At 40.6% G+C, this 18,914-nt stretch overlaps 1 protein-coding gene across 2 annotated transcripts in view; it reads right to left on the minus strand.

The window, feature by feature from the left end:
* Positions 1 to 18,914, minus strand: part of LOC132404277 (oxysterol-binding protein 2-like) — a 383,310-nt gene that overhangs the window by 173,037 nt on the left and 191,359 nt on the right. For both annotated transcript variants that reach the window (XM_059988436.1, XM_059988435.1), the window contains exon 3: positions 4,194 to 4,444. In XM_059988436.1, coding sequence (XP_059844419.1) covers positions 4,194 to 4,444 — 251 coding nt within the window. The remainder of the gene's footprint in view (positions 1 to 4,193; positions 4,445 to 18,914) is intronic.

Raw genomic sequence — 18,914 nt, forward strand, 5'->3', positions numbered from 1 at the left:
GAAGTCAATAACCTTTGGTTCCTTGGTCTTGCTGGTGTGAGTAACAGGTCGTTGTCATAGCACAACTCAGCCTGTTTCTCCATCTCCTTTCATAATGCTGATTATCACCATCTTTTATTTGGCCAATGATTGAGGTGTTGTCAGCAAACTTAAGTGTGGCACTGGAGCATATGGCAATGTGATCTGCTTTTACCTTCCAGATAGTTTGAATGTACTTTCTAAAATGTATTACTACTTTCTTTAATCCACAGACTGTTTTCTAAAGAGATTCTCATGCACTGTTGATTTGAAGCTCATTAGTCAACTCAACTAATTGATTCCAAGTCTTCCTCAGGTTCCTGATCCAGGTTCACAAGTTTCAAATAAGGGAGAGTCTAGCACCAGACGGCGCAGCCTCAGAATAAAAGAATGTTTCCTTAGAACAGAGATGAGGAAGAACTTCTTTAGTGAGAGGGTGGTGACTCTGTGGAATTCAATGCCATAGACAGCTGTGGAAGCCAAGTATTTGGGTATATTTAAAGTAGAGGTTGATATGTTCTTGAATATTAAGGGTGTTGAAGGTTATGGGGAGAATGCAGGAGAATGGGGTTGAGAGGGAATCGTGGAGAAGACTCAATGGGCTGAATGGTCTAATTCTGCCTGTATGTCTTATGGTTTCCAAGACAAACCTACCCAATCCATAACAGTAAACCAGCCACCTAATCGGCCATTCACCTTTACCTGTCAGTAGTCACAAACGTTGGAGTTACAGAGTCACAGAACAACTCAACACAGATACAGGCCTTGCAGTCCAGCGATGCATGCTGACCACAGTGCCATCCAGCTAGTTTCAATTTCCTGTGTTTGACCCCTATCCCCCTAAATCCCACCCCTCTGTGTACCTATCCAAGTGCTCCTTTCCTTCCAAATACTCATCACCCTCTGCATGAAAAGTTGCTCCTCAGATCCTTTTTTAGTTATCGACATCGTGAGAAGCAGCTTCTGCCTGATATTTAAAATCTAGTTTGTCAGTCCATTACGACAAGTTTCCACTGTGTATTCTGGATGGGGAACAGGTTATGTAATGACTCTTACTGTCAGTTTGTTGGGTTTGTGATTACTTTTCCATCTCAGTGAATGAAGTACAATTCTCTGCTGTGAACCTGTACAGAAAAACAGTCGAGTGATGTGGAACATCGGTACACCTGGACAGTGAATTAATCATCCAGGTTTTCAGCATTCCCACTCATCGTTCATGGATGTTACAAAATTAGGAGATGTTGTTGATAAGTTATCATAAATTACCAGGGAATCTTGATCACTTAGGGAAGTGGGCCAATGAGAAGCAAATGGATTTTAATACAAATAAATCTGAGATGATGCGTTTTGGAAAGTTAAACCAAGATAGGATTTATACTGTGAATGGTAAACATTAGTTGATATCAGTTTGGTGCCTGGTATTGTGCTGGAATTGGGAGTGATGAAGGGATGTAACCTTCTCAAACTTCCAGCACATATTCAGTAGATGATTAGCTCGAGTTTTAGGAGCACAGTGAATAGCTGAAAATGGCCATTTAGGCTATTTTTCCTCGGACCTCCAGTCAAATGTCTGGCAGGAGAACCTGTGTGCAATTGCTAGGCCTTGTTGGAATGTGGAGCATTGCCCTGTCCTATCTGAGTCTTTGTACTCTACATATTCCAGCAGAATACATGTGGAAGCATTAGTTGTCCTTTCTTTACTGGCATCTCATCTCATGGTCTGGAAGCGTTCTTTCCATATTTTGCCAGCTCTTTATAGAGATGGCTCAATGCAAAACAAAGGAGCTCCTGCTGGCCCCCTGATCAAGTATCAACTTTATCTGATTTATATGTATTTGTTTTAATTCACTTACTGTACATATATCATGAATTTGTTCTGGTGTGTTAGCACGACATGCAACAAAAAATAACAATATTCAATAAAGAATAAACAATTATATAAAAAATAAGCTGTTGGTAAAGTATGGATATGGAATACCATGTGTAAAAATACATCAATACCAGCTTATATTTACAATGTAAACAGTTTTATAAAAAGTGCTTTGAAGTGGTTATAATGCAGTGCAGTGACTGAGGTAATAGACTGACACGCTGGGAAGGGGTTAACTAGGGTTAAATCGGTGGGCTGCTGGCAGCACAGCTCAAGGGGCCGGAAGGGCCTATTTCATACTGTACAGTATCTCTATATAAAAAAAATAAGAATGGTTGCTCAGATTAACCGCCTGGAGAAGAAATGGTGTGAAGTTTTTGTTTTAAGAGTGCTATGATAGCGTGAAGATGATGTAACTTTGAAGAAACTTTTAAAATGGAGTAAAGTTTTTGTTCTAAGAGCCCTGTGCCTTACCTATGCTCTTCAATTTCTGTGTTTCAGTAATGTTGGTACATGGTAACATGCAAGTGCGCTACTGAAGGAGTGCTGTGCCGTCAGTGTGGCTACTTTTTTAACTGAGTTATAAATCAACATTATCTTATCATCACAATGTTTCTAGTGGGACTTTACCATGTACAAAATTGGCTGCAATATTTCCCAGATTGCAAACCACCATACTTCAGTGGTGACAGTTTAGCTACATGCTGCTTTGGGGTTATGCCGTCTAAATGCAATTAATTTCCTTCTGTCTACCTCGATTGCAGCCACTGGCAAACGCACAGATTCAATTCCAGCTGTTGGCAGCTGTAATGTCGCAGTTATTGGTGCATATCTCATGAATTAATGCAGAAAGCAACAATGCTGAAGAGTGGTGCAGGAAGTCAATGCTTTAATTCCTCATTACTGACAATGAGTTGGCTCAAGATCGAAAGCAAACAGCTCAAAAATCCAGAAGCATCTATTTACAGGCAAAGTGCACTCCAGTAGTAAAGGCACTCAAAATTATTATGAAGTTCATTTTAATTTATTATATAAAATGTTGGTCAGTAATGAGGCTCATTAATAGTGTCAACAGTCAGATCTGCCACAGTTCAGTCATGCGCTGGAATGTACCGGGAATCGAAACCTGTGTCCTTAATTTTATGATGTGCCCAGAAGGAACATCAAGGAACCAGCCTTGGCGATGAAATGAAGAATAAACATACAAAATAAAAATTCTCTTGGTGTGAACATCCTGAATCAACCCGTCCTGTGTTCAGACATCTCTCACACCTACCTCAGTGATGTGAGTGTATGCACTGACAGGGTTATTTCAAGACTGCCAATTTGTTGGAATGATTAACAACCTCACACAGAGAGTAAAAACCCATCTACAAAACAGTCCCACTTCACACAAAACAACATAATTGGATATCTTTCCACTGCATGCCATCATTTAAACCTCTCTTAATCATTCATGCCAATTAACTACGTACCTGGAGGATGATCAATCAAATCTAAGGCACATATCACAGAGAGAAGTACAGTTATGAGCTCTTCAGCTTAGATCATTATTCAGGGTGTAACCATGCAAAGAGATTGCCATGTTTTAGATGGGCCAGTTGCCCAGGGAAACAGAAGAACAGAAGCACAAAGTGAACACTTGTGCATCAATGTCAGGGATGATCTACAGAATTCATGACTTGATTACTTTCCTGCTTCTCCTATAACATTTCTTACCCCCTTAATGAGATTCTCCCCCTCACCCAGATTTTCCAGATCCCCATTTGCCCAGCCTACCTTCAAAACTCCACTTCCCCTTCACCAAGTGCATCATTTCATCCTTGTCTCACACCTGAATATATTACCCTTTTTTCTCTGGTTCTCTGTTCGTGCACTGAACAGATTCAGGTACATATCTGTGTAACATTCCTGTGTGCTACATAGAGAGATCCAGCTATAGCTTCTTTATTTCTTCATTTTTTACTTTAGGGATACAGCACAGTAACAAGCCCTTCTGGCCCAGTGAGTCCACACGTCCCAATTACACCCAACTGACTAATTAACCTACCAACCGGTACATCTTTGGACTGTGGGAGGGAACCGAAGCACCTGGAGGAAACCCATGCAGTCACGGGGAGAACATACAAACTCCATACAGACAGTGGTGGGAATTGAACTCAGGTCAATGGCACTGTAATTGAGTTACACTAACTGCTACGTAACCCCATTTCTACAGGCTGTTCTTGCACAAATTAGCAATTTTTGGTGACTAAAGTAAAACAGTGCATAACCTTCAGCCAGATAAAACAATGCTTTCACTTACATTGATCATAGCATTGGATGTGATGCGAAAGAGGGTGGCTCGCTCACTGACTGCTTTAATCTTCTCCCCGCTCTCAGCTGGGAGCTTCAATGTCTCGAGCTCGCTCAGGGATCTCTGAAGGGCTGCTCCATGCTTTGCGATGAGATCGTTGCACTGGCTCAGATCATCAAGCTTACTGGCAAGCGTCCTCAGGGTGGCGTGCAGCCCACTCTTATCAGACTGCGAGGTTGGCTCCTCATCACCAGAGTCATCTACAGAAGGAGCAAATTTCCATAGTTACACCTTTGGTCACTGAGGATACTTCCAAAACAGGAACAACAGAGGCAGAGGGCATAAGGAAAGTACAGTAAGCCATCTGATGGTCTGATTTTGGCGTACTTTTCTCTTTTATTCTCCTATGGATTTCTTCAAAAAGACAACTTGTCAAGAGCACAGCTGACCCACAACAAATATCACAGGGGGAAGCAGTGAGAGTGGGTCTCACTGACCATGGGTGTAGGTGAGAGGTCTCTGAACCAAAGGGGTCAAAATGGAGTTGAGGTATCCAGACATGAATTTGGTGGGGCAGGAGACAATGGCCTAGCCAGTCAGGTTTATGAATCTTAGGTAAGAGGTAGAAAGGTGACCCACAACAAAACCCAAATGTCCACTGAATGACCAAAGCAACAGTGACACAATAAATAGCTGTTAGTTATATTCCCAATTACTTTTTCTATTAAAAGGTGTTTGGCAAATTATAGAGGTCACTTGCCCCATCTTGCCCAAGTCAGATCTTTGAAAAAATTATCCAATCAGTCTACTACAATTTTCTTCCAAAAGAAATGCTGGCAATATCAATAACTCTGTTTCCAACTTTTCAGGCAAGACATTCCAGGTCAAAATGATTGCATTAAAAAATTTTCACTTGATCTCCCACTCCATTTTGTTGTCACTTTAACTCTGTTTGCTCTTATCTTTTATATTTTCAGAGTTTTTCATGATGGAAGATGAGGACAATTGGTCCATTGAGCCTGTGCCAACTCTCATAATTCCCATTCCTCATATCCTTTTCTCTCTCTCCTATGCCATCAACACTTCTTCTATCTTCACCATTTTGAGTATGAAGCCATCTGATAACATTTATGTTCTTAAAATAACAATGCCAACTTCAGGTCTCCCTGTATTATAGAACCACTTGTGTCGTTCCAGTGTACCCCAACTCCAGTGTGCCTCCTCTCTCTCCATTCCATGCACCTCCCAACTCTGTGTTGCTTTTGAAGAACTAGAGGACCCCCTGTGGTTTCCTGACCACTCAATCTAACAGAATAATTAGATTGAGCCATAGCCTGCTTGTACTGAAGAAAACCTGATTTGCCCGACCTTTTCCACTGGAGGATAGCTGATCCCAACGTCAATGATCTGTGGATTTCATTGTGCGTCATGCTGAGGAGCAGGAAAATGGGCAGAAGGCCTGAGTCCAGTAGTGAAAAAGGAAGTGGGCTTCACTTTCAATGGTTGGGCTAATTAAACTAATCCATCTTTGAGAGAACTGGTTGTGGAGAATTTCAGTAGCTCCACAAGGCACATTTACACTAATGTTACAAGTACTTGTCCTTGTCTATAAACTGCTGTATTACATACATGTTATCAGTTCAACAGTGCTTCACTCTCTCTCGAATTTAGCATCAGCTACTCTTCAATGGCAGAGCATGGCAAGACTGGGCCAATGGTGCACAGAGCATATAAAGTAAATAGAGTGTACAAGGTCTCCCTCCCCTCTGTTTATGATATTTACCAGGAGCGTTGCAGACAAAGGGTTGAAGTATTGTTGAGGATCACTAGCACCCATCCTACAATCTCTTTGACTCACTACTGTCAGGAAGGAGGTACAGAAGGATTATGACTAGGACTGCCAGACTGGAAACAGCTTCTTCCCTCAGACTGTGAGTCTAATGAATATTCTCCCACCACTGAGGTATTCAGAGAGATATTTACGGTTTAGTGTTTACCTGTACTGTGCACTAAATGCATTTGTACTGCATTTTATTTTCTTATTTTGGGTATTTTTTTCAGTGTGCTATGTGTTTTGTCAGTTCAACATGGTCCAGAGGAACATTGTTTTGGTGGTTGTATATATGTAGTCAGATGACAATAAACTTGGACTTGAACTAGATGGGAAGGAGGGAGGGAGAGAGAGAAGGGGGGATAGGGAAAGGTGGGGGAGAAAAGGAGAGAGGGAGAGGGATAGAGAGAGAGGGAGGGAGAACGAGGGGAGAGAGAAGAAACAGAGGGAAGGGAAGAAGAGAAGAGGGAGGGAGGGATCAGGTCAGCAGAAAATGTCACCTGCAGCAGTTTACCATCACTGCAGAACTTTACAGAAGTATTCAGAACAATGAAAAGGGCAGGGAAAACTATTGCAGACATTACCCACCTTGCAAATGACCTTTTCCTAAACTCCCTTCTTGAAAGCATTATGGGGCTATTAAAACAAAAACTTCATACCATCTTAAAGATTTCTTCTTGCAGACAGTTAACCTGATCAACTACTCTAGTTAGCTCCCCACCCCCTCACCACCTATTACCTCAGTCTCTGCTCTGCACTGTAAACATTTTTTTAAATGCTGTTTACATTGTAAATACATGCTGGCATTTTTGTATTAACATACATTTTATTCCATGTACCTACTTTAACCTCCAACTTTAGCTTTATATAATTCTTTATAATTGTTGAATGTTGTTTCTTGTTGCATGTCATGCCCTGACCAACATACAACAGCAAATTTCTAATACATGTAAATATACAGTATATGGCGAATAAAGCTGATCCTTGTACAGGGCTATCCAATTGCCCACTCTTCCTTTGGCACCTTGTCCTGTTGGTAACTCTTAGAACAGGAGCCCACAACTGAATGAATGGAGAGGGTCAGCCTCTGTTCTAATTCTTCCTGACATTGTAGATTAAGGAGCGGCAAACAGCATGCATTTAATGGTTGTAAAAGAAATGAGCCATCACTCCACATCTGTGCATTTTCAATGACTAGAAATAATCATCTAGGCAAACTAAGACATGAATTCGATATACAGTACACCTGACTACTTAAACGCAGTGTCTCTGACTTCACTCAAATATTCATAAAATTTGCTGATATTGCCATTTTCAAAATTATTGCATGTAGTTAGATGTGACCTAGATGGCTTTCAGCTACTTTAGCAATGATCTTCCCTCCAATAAGGTCAGAGTGCAAGTATTCACTGATTAATGGACAGTATCCACAACCTCACAGAATATCAGGCAGCTCCTGTTGCACTCAATAAGACCTGGACTTTAGGATGAAGCCAACAAGCCACATGAAGCGAACAAAAGACTCTCTGCAACAATGGAATCCAACCGTGCCCCCGACATTCACTGGTACTTCATCGAGTGCCCTGACCAAAGGTTGATCACAAGGCCAGAAGCAAAAGCCCAATGGATGAAGCTTGCAGACTGGAAAGTGGAGACCCAGACTCCTGTCCTGGAGTGGAAAGTGTGTGTGATTTAACACATTAGCCATTTCTTTGCATCCTTATATTAATTCCTAAGCCTCATACTTAGATGAACTACACTTACCTCAGCCACTTTCTTCCGATTTATATTGCTATAACAAACTCTTACTGTGCGTCTTCATACTACATTCAAGTTTTCTCTCAAATTTAATGTTCTTCCCTCTTATGAGATTTTTAATCTCTCACTGCGAGGTCTTTTTTTCTCAAGGAATCCCTGTTTCTAATTAATATTAACTCCTGCTGAGTGCTGGGGAAGCTGCTGTTAGAATACACTCAGTGGCCACTTTACGAGGGGTGATTGATGAGTTTGTGGCCTAAGGTAGAAGGAGTTAATTTTAGAAAACCTAGCACATTTATTTTTCAAAATAGTCCCCTCCATAATCACTTAATCACTTCGAGTGATTATGCATTAAGTTTGAAGTTAATAACTCATCCCCTTCTACCTTGGGCCACAAACCTATCAATCACACTCATATTAGGTATACCTGTACACCTGATCATTAATGCATCTATCTAATCACCCAATCATGTGAGAGCAACTCAATGCATAAAAGCATGCAGACATGGTCAAAAGCTTCAGTTGTTGTTCAAACCAACATCGGAATGGGGAAAAAATGTGATCTAAGTGACTTTGACCGTGGAGTGATTGTAAGTGCCAGACAGCGTTGTTTGAGTATCTCATAAACTGCTGATCTCCTGGGATTTTCTAGCATAATAGTCCCTAGAGTTTACAAAGAATTGTGTGAAATACAGAGCTTCTAGTGAGTGGCAGTTCTGTGAGTGAAAACATCTTGAGAAATTTCTGAGGAGAATGGCCAGACTGGTTCAAGCTTACAGGAAGGTAACAGTAACTCAAATAACCACACATTACAGCAGTGGTGTGCAGAAGAACATCTCTGAGCACTCAACCCATCAGCCTATGAAGTGGATGGTTCACAACAACAGGAGACCAAGAAGAAAAACTCTCTCAGTATCTCTGTGTATCTGCCACTGTTTATCTGTCTGCTTGTTTGCTCATTTTCATGGTGTATTCCAGACAACTCCATTTCACACTATTATAACTGCCCTAATTAAAGTTGAAGATGGTGGCTGTGATGCTGTGTAGCATCTGAAACAGTTCCCCAGGTCAGGATGAACCTGAGCCCCTGGAGCTGTGAAGCAGCGGCTCTGTTAGCTGCACCACCATAGCAGCCATGTCTCTGTTTTTCCATTTTGCATCAATGCTCCTCATCAGAACTGCATTCCTGGACTACTCATGTCATTACATAGCTTAGTACAGCACAGAAGCAGGCACTTTGGCCCGCAATGTCTGTGCCAACCACAGTGTCAGTTTAAACCATACATCTGTCTACACATGTTTCATTTATTCATTTCCTCACCAGTGCAACGATTGCTATTGTATCTACTTTCACCACTTTCCCTGGCAGTTTGTTCCAGGTACCTATTGCTCTCAACATACAAAAAACTTGCCTCAAAATCTCCTTAAAGTTTCCCCCTCTCACTTTAAAGCTAGTTGATTTCATTCACACCCTGGAAATAAAGATTCTCACTATCTTTGCCTCACATAATTTTATATGCTTCTCTGCTTCTGATGCACCAGAGAAAATCTCCTTATAGCAATAGCCTCTAATCCAGGGAATATCCTGGTGACCACTTCTGCATTCTCTCCAGCGCCTCCACATCTTTCCAGTAATGCTCCATTTGTCAGTCAGAAGCACGTGCGTCTGTAAAATTGCATCATGTACCTCCAGAGTAAATCCAGAGTAAATCATGTAAATCATGTAAATCCAGAATAACACATGTACAAAATTTTGGAGGAACTCAACAGACCAGACAGTATCTATGGAGAGGAGTAGATACCCAACATTTCGGGCCAAGGCCCTTCATTAAGCCTGAAGTACAGGATCCTGACCAAGTTCAGAAACAGTTATTACCCCTCAACTATCAGACTCCAAAACAAAAATGGATAACTTCACTCATCTCAACTCTGAAATGACCCCACATCCAATGGACAAACTTTCAAAGACCCTCCAACTCATGTTTTCTGGTTATTTATTTATTTAGTTTATTATTGCTCTTTTTACTTGCACAGTTTGTCTTTGTTTGCAATCGATTGTTCATCAGTCTTTGTATGCAGCTATACATATATCTCAGTTGAGCCTGATGATGGTAACACCCCATGCTCTCCGATTTCTGGTTTGGCTGCAATAAACAAATTGATAAGCAATATTTTCCTAAAATTAAATGAAGATAAAAACTGAAGTAGTGTTGGTTGGTCCCAAAGTCAAGAGAGAGAAACTTCTTGATAAATTTGTGAACTTGGATCCCCTTGTAAAATCAGAAGTAACAAACCTGAGGTGTTATCCTGGATTCAGATTTGAATTTTAAATTCCACATAAAGAGACCAGAGCAGCATTTCTGCACTAAGATATACTGCAGAGGTACATCTGTTTCTGTCATGTAACATTGCTGAAAAACTAACTCATACCTTTGTATCAAATAGACTAGATTACTGCAATGCACTTTTCACTGGCCTTCCAAAGCAATTTATTGACAATCTTCAATTCACTCAAAACACCACTGTTATACCTTTAACTAAAACTAGCATGCAGGAGCATATCACTCCCATCCTAGTTACTCTGCACTGGCTTGCTGTATCTTTTAGAATTGATTTTTGCGCTCTTTTACTTGTTCTTAAAGCTGTCAATGGAGTACATCACAGAATCATTTTTGTTTTATAATCCTGCTCAAGCTCTCAGGTCTTCTGCTGGTCTCTTGAATTTAAATAATCTTCCTTAAAAGATAATTGGCAGATCAGCTTTTTTGCATTACACTCCTAAACTGTGGAATTCAATACCTTAAGTTATAAGGGATCCAGACTCAGATGACATTAACAGTAGCTCAAAACCTATTTATTTAACCTTTCTTTTAACTAACATCATTTTATCTTTCATTTTTATGTTTGCACTTTATCTCAATGTAAATCACTTTGAACTACATCATCTGGATGAAAAGTTCTCCATAAATAAGTTATTAGTATTAGTTTTCATTGACCGTATTGTATTTCTTTGTTCTCTTTCTTCATTTCGAATGGATAGAGTCTGCACAAATTCACTAACTTTACAAAATACAATGGGAGATAGGGCTAATTTATGTAGCCCTGGAGACTGTAGCTGATCATCAGAGAAAGATTCATTCCTCTCTAGTGGGTATACAGCTTGATTCAGTCTCATTCATCTGCAGTACTAGAGCAGATAACTCCTGGAACATTTCAAGAATAGTCTCCAAAACATTGCTGTGCCAACACAGAAGAAAAATTGTTCATATTGCTGTTTTTGAACATCTTTTTATCTTTGAAAATGATGGAGATAGGAGTGAAAGGCTAGATGAAGTGCTAAGAGATGGAAGATCTGAAAACCATCAAAGATACATCCAGTTAGCATTGTCCTTCTTATCTTGCCCTTACTTCAATTAAGACGGCACTGAGCTGCGGTCTCCATTGAGGATGTGGCTGAGATTTAATTGATTTTTAGGTTTATGGAGATACTTTTGGGGACAGAGAGGGGAAATAGGGGTCAGGTTGGGTTTAGATATAGTGATGTGAGGGCCTCCACTCCACACTTACAGGCCAGCGATGTGGATAGGTGATGAAGGACATCTGTGGATGTTGGCATGCCCCAGGTAGGTGAGTCTCAGGAACAGATGTCCACACAAGCAGGAAGCAAGTGGGCTGATGAGTTAATCATCCTGGTGTCTGTGGGGGGGGGGGGGGCGGTCAGCACTGAAAATTGAAACCCGAAGACTGATCATAAGTCATAAAGTTGAAGCCAATTGGCCAAAGTCTGGAGATTAGAGATAGGAGGCCTGTATTTGGAGAACTGTATGTGTGGTTAGGTGGGTGGGAAATGAGGACAGGGGCATGTTTGTCTGTTGTTGTTCTGTTTTCTTGTGTTCTGTGTTGCTCTGCTGAGCGTTGTGGGCATGGTATGTTGGTGCCAGAAAGTGTGGTGACACTTGCAGGCTGCCCTGACACATCCTTGGGTGTGTTGGTTGCTGATGCTAATACATTTCACTGCATGTTTCAATGTTAATGTGATAAATAAATCTGAATCAGCTCCCTCCACAATGGGATCCTCGACTTCCTAATCAGAAGACCACAATCTGTGGGGATATGTGATAATATCTTCTCCTTGCTGACAATCAACACTGGTGCACCTCAGGGGTGTGTGCTTAGCCCCTGCTCTACTCTCTCTATACCCATGACTGTGTGGCTAGGCATAGCTCAAATATCATCTATAAATTTGGTGATGATACAATCATTGTTGGTAGAATCTCAGATGGAGACGAGAGGGCGTTCAGGAGTGAGACATACCTACTAGTGGAGTGGTGTCGCAGCGACAACCTTTCCTCAACGTCAGTAAGACAAAAGAGCTGATTGTGGACTTCAGGAAGGGTGAGATGAAGGAACACATATCAAACCTCATAGAGGGATCAGAAGTGGAGAGAGTGAGCAGTTTCAAGTTCCTGGGTGTCAAGATCTTTGAGGACCTGACCTGGTCCCAACATATTGAAGCAGTTATAAAGAAGGCAAGACAGTGACTATACTTCATTAAGAATTTGAAGAGATTTGGTATGTCAACAAAAACACTCAAAAACTTCTATAGTTCTACCGTGGAGGGCATTCTAACAGGTTGCATCACTGTCTGGTATGGGTGGGGTGGGGACTACTGCACAGAACTGAAAGAAGCTGCAGAGGGTTGTACATTTAGTCAGCTCCATCTTGGGTACTAGGCTACAAAGTACCTAGGACATCTTCAAGGAGCGGTGTCTCAGAAAAGCAGCGTTCATTATTAAGGACCTCCAGCACCCAGGGCATCAGGTAGGAGGTACAGAAGCCTGAAGGCACACACTCAGCAATTCAGGAACAGCTTCTTCCCCTCTGCCATCCAATTCCTAAATGGACATTGAACCCATAAACACAACCTCACTTTTTAAATATATATTATTTCTGTTTTTGGATTATTTAAAATCTACTCAATATACATATACTTTAATTGATTTACTTTAATTGATTTATTTTTTACTAATTTTCTTCTATATCATGTATTGCATTGAACTGCTGCTCCTAAGTTAACAAATTTCACTATGCATGTCGGTGATAATAAACCCAATTCTGAATCTGATTCCAGTTCTAAAGGAACAATGCAAACTTCTCTTGGGCTCTGCAGCTCGGCAACAGCACACCCAACAGCAGACTGTTGTTCCGGGTATAGCTATCAAGAGACATTGACTGCTCCACACAGGAAAGAGTAACTGGTTGTATCAGAGTAGGCAAGGGGGTATATTCATTAATTTCCACGTGTGCTATTTCTATCTATCGGCACAGCTTCATCCGTTATGTTAATCACCAGAAGCAAGATGAAAATGCAAGCTACAATCAAGCCTTTCTGCTATCAGAGTCAGGTATTCTATAATCTAATTCATAAAGCTGGAAATTATTTTTGTCAAACAAATTTCAATATTTTATGAAGGCAAACAGCATACTGCACAATTGATGAGCTGCGTTGAGGACAATGAACAGAGCTTGAATCTTAATGGGGCAAAAGAAAAGCATTTATTTGAATCCAAATTAAAAATTTCAGCAGCGATTGACATAGTCTTGATGGGAGCAAGTTCGTACCTTAAATGTATTTTGGGTTATCACACAGACTTGTTATCACTATTATGTGCACTGGAACAATTAGTGGATCAGCAAGCACTTCTGGGTTATACATACTAGCTCCTGCTGTCAATATTCTGTACAGTCTGCACACAACCCCTACCCCACCCCCTCAACAGAAACAAACACACACACACACGCCCCAATTATTAACGGCTATGCATTCATCCATATTTGGAGGACAGACCACTGCCACATTTGATGAAAATGAGCATTCTCAGATCAGGTAAGTCACCACTTACTACCCTGGGATTCATTTTCTTGCAGGCATTTACAGGAAAATGAAGAAAAGCAATAGAATTTATGACAAAAGCTACACTCAACAAAGACAGACAAATATCCAGTGTGCAAAAGAGGACAAATTATACAAATAGTAATTTTTTTAAATTAAAAATATACCTAAATATAATAAATAAAAAAGACTATAATGCTGCCAGATAATGACTCCCAGCAATTAAAATTCCAGCATTATTCTTTAAATTTAATATATCTATTGATTTTTAAGCTAGAACAATAAACTTAACAAAAATTTGCTAAGGTATGCACAATGTTTTCTGGCGGATGTGCGTCCAGCTCATTTTTTTTGAATAAGACGACGGAGAAATAATTTGGTCTGCAGAGATTCAGTGCCAGTTCTTCTAGAGTTTAATTTATTCCATTAAAGCTGGATCAGCTTCATGATTCTCAGGAAACAAGCAGTCCAAGATGCACCAACGCACACAGCCTCAGCTCCTGTGCTTTTCATTCAGTCATCCACTGGCTCCAGCCTGGGGATTAAGGGGCAGCCCATCAACATGACTTTAGGATTAATTAGGAAGGAAAATACAGAGCACAATATAAATACAGACGGATATATAAAGACAGCAAGAGTGTACATTATAACACAACCGATGGACTCAAAGCCTTTACAATTAATATTGTCAGTGTTCATTGTAATGTATGGATCGATTTATTTTAAAGCAATGACTCCCCTTAGCACTTCTATGGACTGATAACTTACCTATGTGCATTGATCTGTTGTCTACGCATGCATATTGATCTGCTCCCTCTCTCACTACAATCAGTTAAAGCCATCTCCCGCATCCATGTTTTTAATTGATATGTAGTTGCACAGACACAACAATTATGTTTGTTGTATTTTTTATTTTTTCTCAGCTCAAGCTAGCAATGTTATTTTTATTACTATTTGTATTTGCACAGATCTGTCTTCTTTTCCACATAGGTTACTTGTCAGTCTGTGTGTAGTTTTTCATTCATTCTATGGTATTTCGCTGTTCTACTATGAATGCCTGAAAGAAAATGAATCTCAGAATAGAATATGGTAACATATGTGTACTTTGATAATAAATTTACTTTGAACTTTGATTTTTAAAAAAGGTAGGCAACAAAGTGAATATCGCTCCTGCTAAAAATGAGGCAAAGAGATGGCAGGTGAATTAAACAGATATATTGCATCAGTCTTCACTATATAGATGATACAGGAAACATTCCAGAAATACAGGTTCTCCCCAGGTTACGGTCCTCTAGCTTCCTGCTAATTTTTGCATACAATATTACAAAAATTAGTGGGATGCTAGAGAAGCTTTTAAAAACCAACTGAAGACAACTATAAAAGCAGTAAGGGGAGAAAAAATTAAGTAAGGAGGTAAATTGGCCAATAGTATAGAAGGAGGGACCAGAAGTTTTAAATAAAGGGTAAAAGAGAGGAGAGGGTGGATATTGAACCACTGGAAAATGATGCTGGAGAGGTAGTAATGGGGAACAAAGAAATTATAGATCAACTGAACAAATACTTTGCATCAGTCTATACTCTGGCAACATGTCAGAAATTTGAGACAGTCAGGGGACAGGGAGTAAGAATACTCTAAAGAGAAGGTGCTTGGGTAGCTATAAGGTCTGAAGGTGGATCTCACCTGGACTGGATGGGCTACAGTCCAATATTCTAACGGGGTTAGCTGAAGAGACTGTGGAGGCTTTATTAGTGATTTTCAAGAATCACTAGAGTCAGGAATGGTTCCAGAGGGGTGGTTAATCACAAATGTTACTCCATTCTTTAATAAGGGAGAGAGGCATAAGTAGGAAATTATAGGCCAGTTAGCCTAACTTCAATGGTTGGTAAGATTTTAGAGTCCATAATTAAGAAAAGTTTGGGGGTGCTTGGAAGTACATGATGCAATAGGCTGAAATCAGTATAGTTTCTTTAAGGGGAAACCTTTCCTGAAAAAACTGCTGGAATTCTTTGAGGAAATAATAAGCAAGGAGACAAAGGATGTTGCTTATTAAGATTTTCAGAAGGCCTTTCAAGATACCACACATGAGGCTGCTAAACAAGATAGCAGCCCATGGTATTGCAGGAAAGATATTAGTATGGACAGAACATTGGATGGCTTTCAAGAGGCAAAGAGTGGGAATAAAGGAAGATTTTTCTGATTGGCTTCTGATGACTAGTGGTGTTCCGCAGGGATTGGTGATGAATCTACTACATTTCTGGATGGCAGAATTGATGGCTTTGTGGCCAAGTTTGTGAGTGATAAAGGATAGATGGAAGGGAGGTAATATTGAGAAAGCAGGAGTTGAGGACAAGGGCTGCTTATGGCAATGGGCAAAAAAGTGGTAGAAGGAATACAGTGTAGGGAAGTGTATGGTCATGCACTTTAGTAAAATAAATAAAGTCACAAACTATAAACACAAGAGACTGCAGATGCCAGAATTCAACAGTAGTACACACAATTACTGGAGGAACGCTGCATGTCAGACAGCAGCTGTAGAGATGAATAACCAGTCAGTATTTGAGCCGAGATTCTTCATCAGGACTGGTAAGGAAGGGGAAAGGATAAAAAGGTGGGAGGGAAGTTAAAGTACAAGCTGGCAGGTGAAAGGTGAAGCCAGGTGAGTGGGGAGGGTGGATGAAGTGAGAAGCTGGGAGGTGATAGGTGGAACAGGCAAAAGGCTGAAGAAGAAATCTAATATGAGAAGAAATTGGACCATGGGAGACAGGGAAAGAGAAGGGGCATCAGAGGGAGGTGATATGAAGGTGAAGAGAAGAGAAGCATAATAAGGGAGCCCAAATGGAGAATGGAAAGATGGAAAAAATGAAGATCCTTGTTGATGGATGTTACTTTCCCATGACAGTAACGTTTCAAGTAGATATGCTCAATGGTTGGGAGGGTTTTACCCGTGATGTACTGGCTCAAATCCACTACCTTTTGTAGGATTTTCTGCTCAAAGGCATTGGTGTTCCCATACCAGCCCGTAATGCAGCCAGTCTGTACACTTTCCACCACACATCTCCAGAAGTTTGCCATGGTTTCTGATGACATGCCGAATCTCCACAGACTCCTCAGCATGTAGAGGCATTGTCATGCTTTCTTCGCTATTATATTTATATGTTGGGTCCAGGCCAGGTCCTCTGAGATAGTGATACCCAGGAATTTAAAGAATGGACCTTCTGTACTTGTTTTCCCTATTGTGTTAGGGTTGTGATTTTATATCAAGATTGGTTTAAAATAGCAACACACGGGTTGCTTGAAGGAGTACAAGCAGCAGTGATCATGACTGTGAATTTCATGCAGCTTCCAACAGACAGGCTGTGTTGTTGAAAACATGTCTGTGTCACAGGAATAGCAGCAAGAGATATGGGGCTGTCATAGCAGAGAGAGAAGGGAGGAAACACCTACTTTACTGACTTTGAAATACTAGTCAAGGAAAGGTAGAGCAGCTGTTATCCACAATTGGGGGAGAGGGGACGGAAGCCACTTACAACTTCCCCAGTTGCTGGAGGCTACAACAGGGAAAGAAAGCAAGAGCTTGTGAAAGTGTATGTATAACTGTATGTATAACTCACTGAGCACAGAGTAAGCTGAGGAAACCACAGACTTCATAAACTACATTGACTTGAGAGCCCCAGCACTTCAAACTCCTCAGACACTTCTCCAGCTGTGGAACCCAGGAACACAGCCTCCACAACCCCATATGCCACACTCAACACACAGACCGATGCACCATAACTCTCTCACACACACACACACACACACACACACACACACACACACACACACACACACACACACACACACACACACACACACACACACACACCTGACACATTCACCCACCTGACATATACAACACACCAAACACACACATTGCACCTGATATACAAACCAATACACCACAGCCAACACATATACCCATCTGACACACCCGTACTCAACATACAAACCTACACATCTCACCTCATATGCAGTGCCATATATTCCCTTGCACGTACAACCCACACATTTAGGAATACCATCAGCTCACTACAGCATATTATTTTATCTGTTGTCTTTTAGATTAAAATCACAAGTAACCCAAGAGCAGGTGACTGGGTGATGGGATATGGAGGGACACTTGGACAGCATCTGAAAAGATTTGGAGAACAGACTCCCGAGTGGAAAACCAAGCCAAGACCAGTATGAAGCAAGTTGTCACTTTTCTGGATAACCACCCTCTGTGCCTTCTTCACTGATCCAATCTAATCTCTAAAGCATGTACACGTGTTTTCATCTATCCTCTCCCTGACCACCCTCGATGACTCACATAAGCAAAAAAAGTTTTTTTTTTTGGGGGGGGGCTGTTCTACTATAGTTAACCATTGCAGGCTATCCTAAGATATCCTTTACTTTCCCTCCCAAACTACCCAGCCCAAGTTCCAGGACCAAAAGTTGGGTGAGAAGGATGAAGCTGTGATGATGGATGGAAAAAGAGCATACTGATGCATTTCAAGCATCACTTCTGGTGAAGTCTCAGGCAAATAGACAGAAAAATCACTCTAATATAAAAGTAAAAATGTAATGACATTAATATTAATCAAAAATAGCAGACAAAAATTGTATTTCAAAATATGGAATGGCTTGGTCAAATACTCAGCTGCAGTGAGAAGCTGAGTATTTCCTTTTATTTAAAAGGAAATCGCAGAACAAATGTGGAAGGACTCTGATGCTGTCTCACATCATGAGTTAGTTTGGTCCTTCACACCTACTTTACACCATTGATATGAAGATATAGCAACTCATTATAAAAATTCACATGCCATAAAGGTTAAAGGCATTGCTTGTAATTGCCATGCACTGCCAGAAACATTTCCATGTCATGTAAATTAAACAGCGTTACACCAAGTACAGAGAGCTTGTGGATCATTTTATTCATATGAATAAAAGAATATAGTAAATCCTACAGTAACAAGAGAAAACCTGCAGATGCTGGAAATCAAAATAATGCAGACAAAATACTTGAGGAATTCAGCAGACCAGGCAAGCATCTATGGAAAAGAGTAAACAGTACAGTCAATGTTTCAGGCTGAGACCCTTCATCAGGATCCCATAGTAGATTCCTAAAACAATACTCCAGCTGATTAAAAAGAAAACACATGAAAGCTAAACAGGAGATTCTGCAGATTCTGGATATCTTGAAAAACACACATGAAGTGCTGGAGGAAC

The sequence above is a fragment of the Hypanus sabinus genome, chromosome 13 (genome assembly GCF_030144855.1).
Source record: "Hypanus sabinus isolate sHypSab1 chromosome 13, sHypSab1.hap1, whole genome shotgun sequence".
NCBI lineage: Eukaryota > Metazoa > Chordata > Chondrichthyes > Myliobatiformes > Dasyatidae > Hypanus > Hypanus sabinus.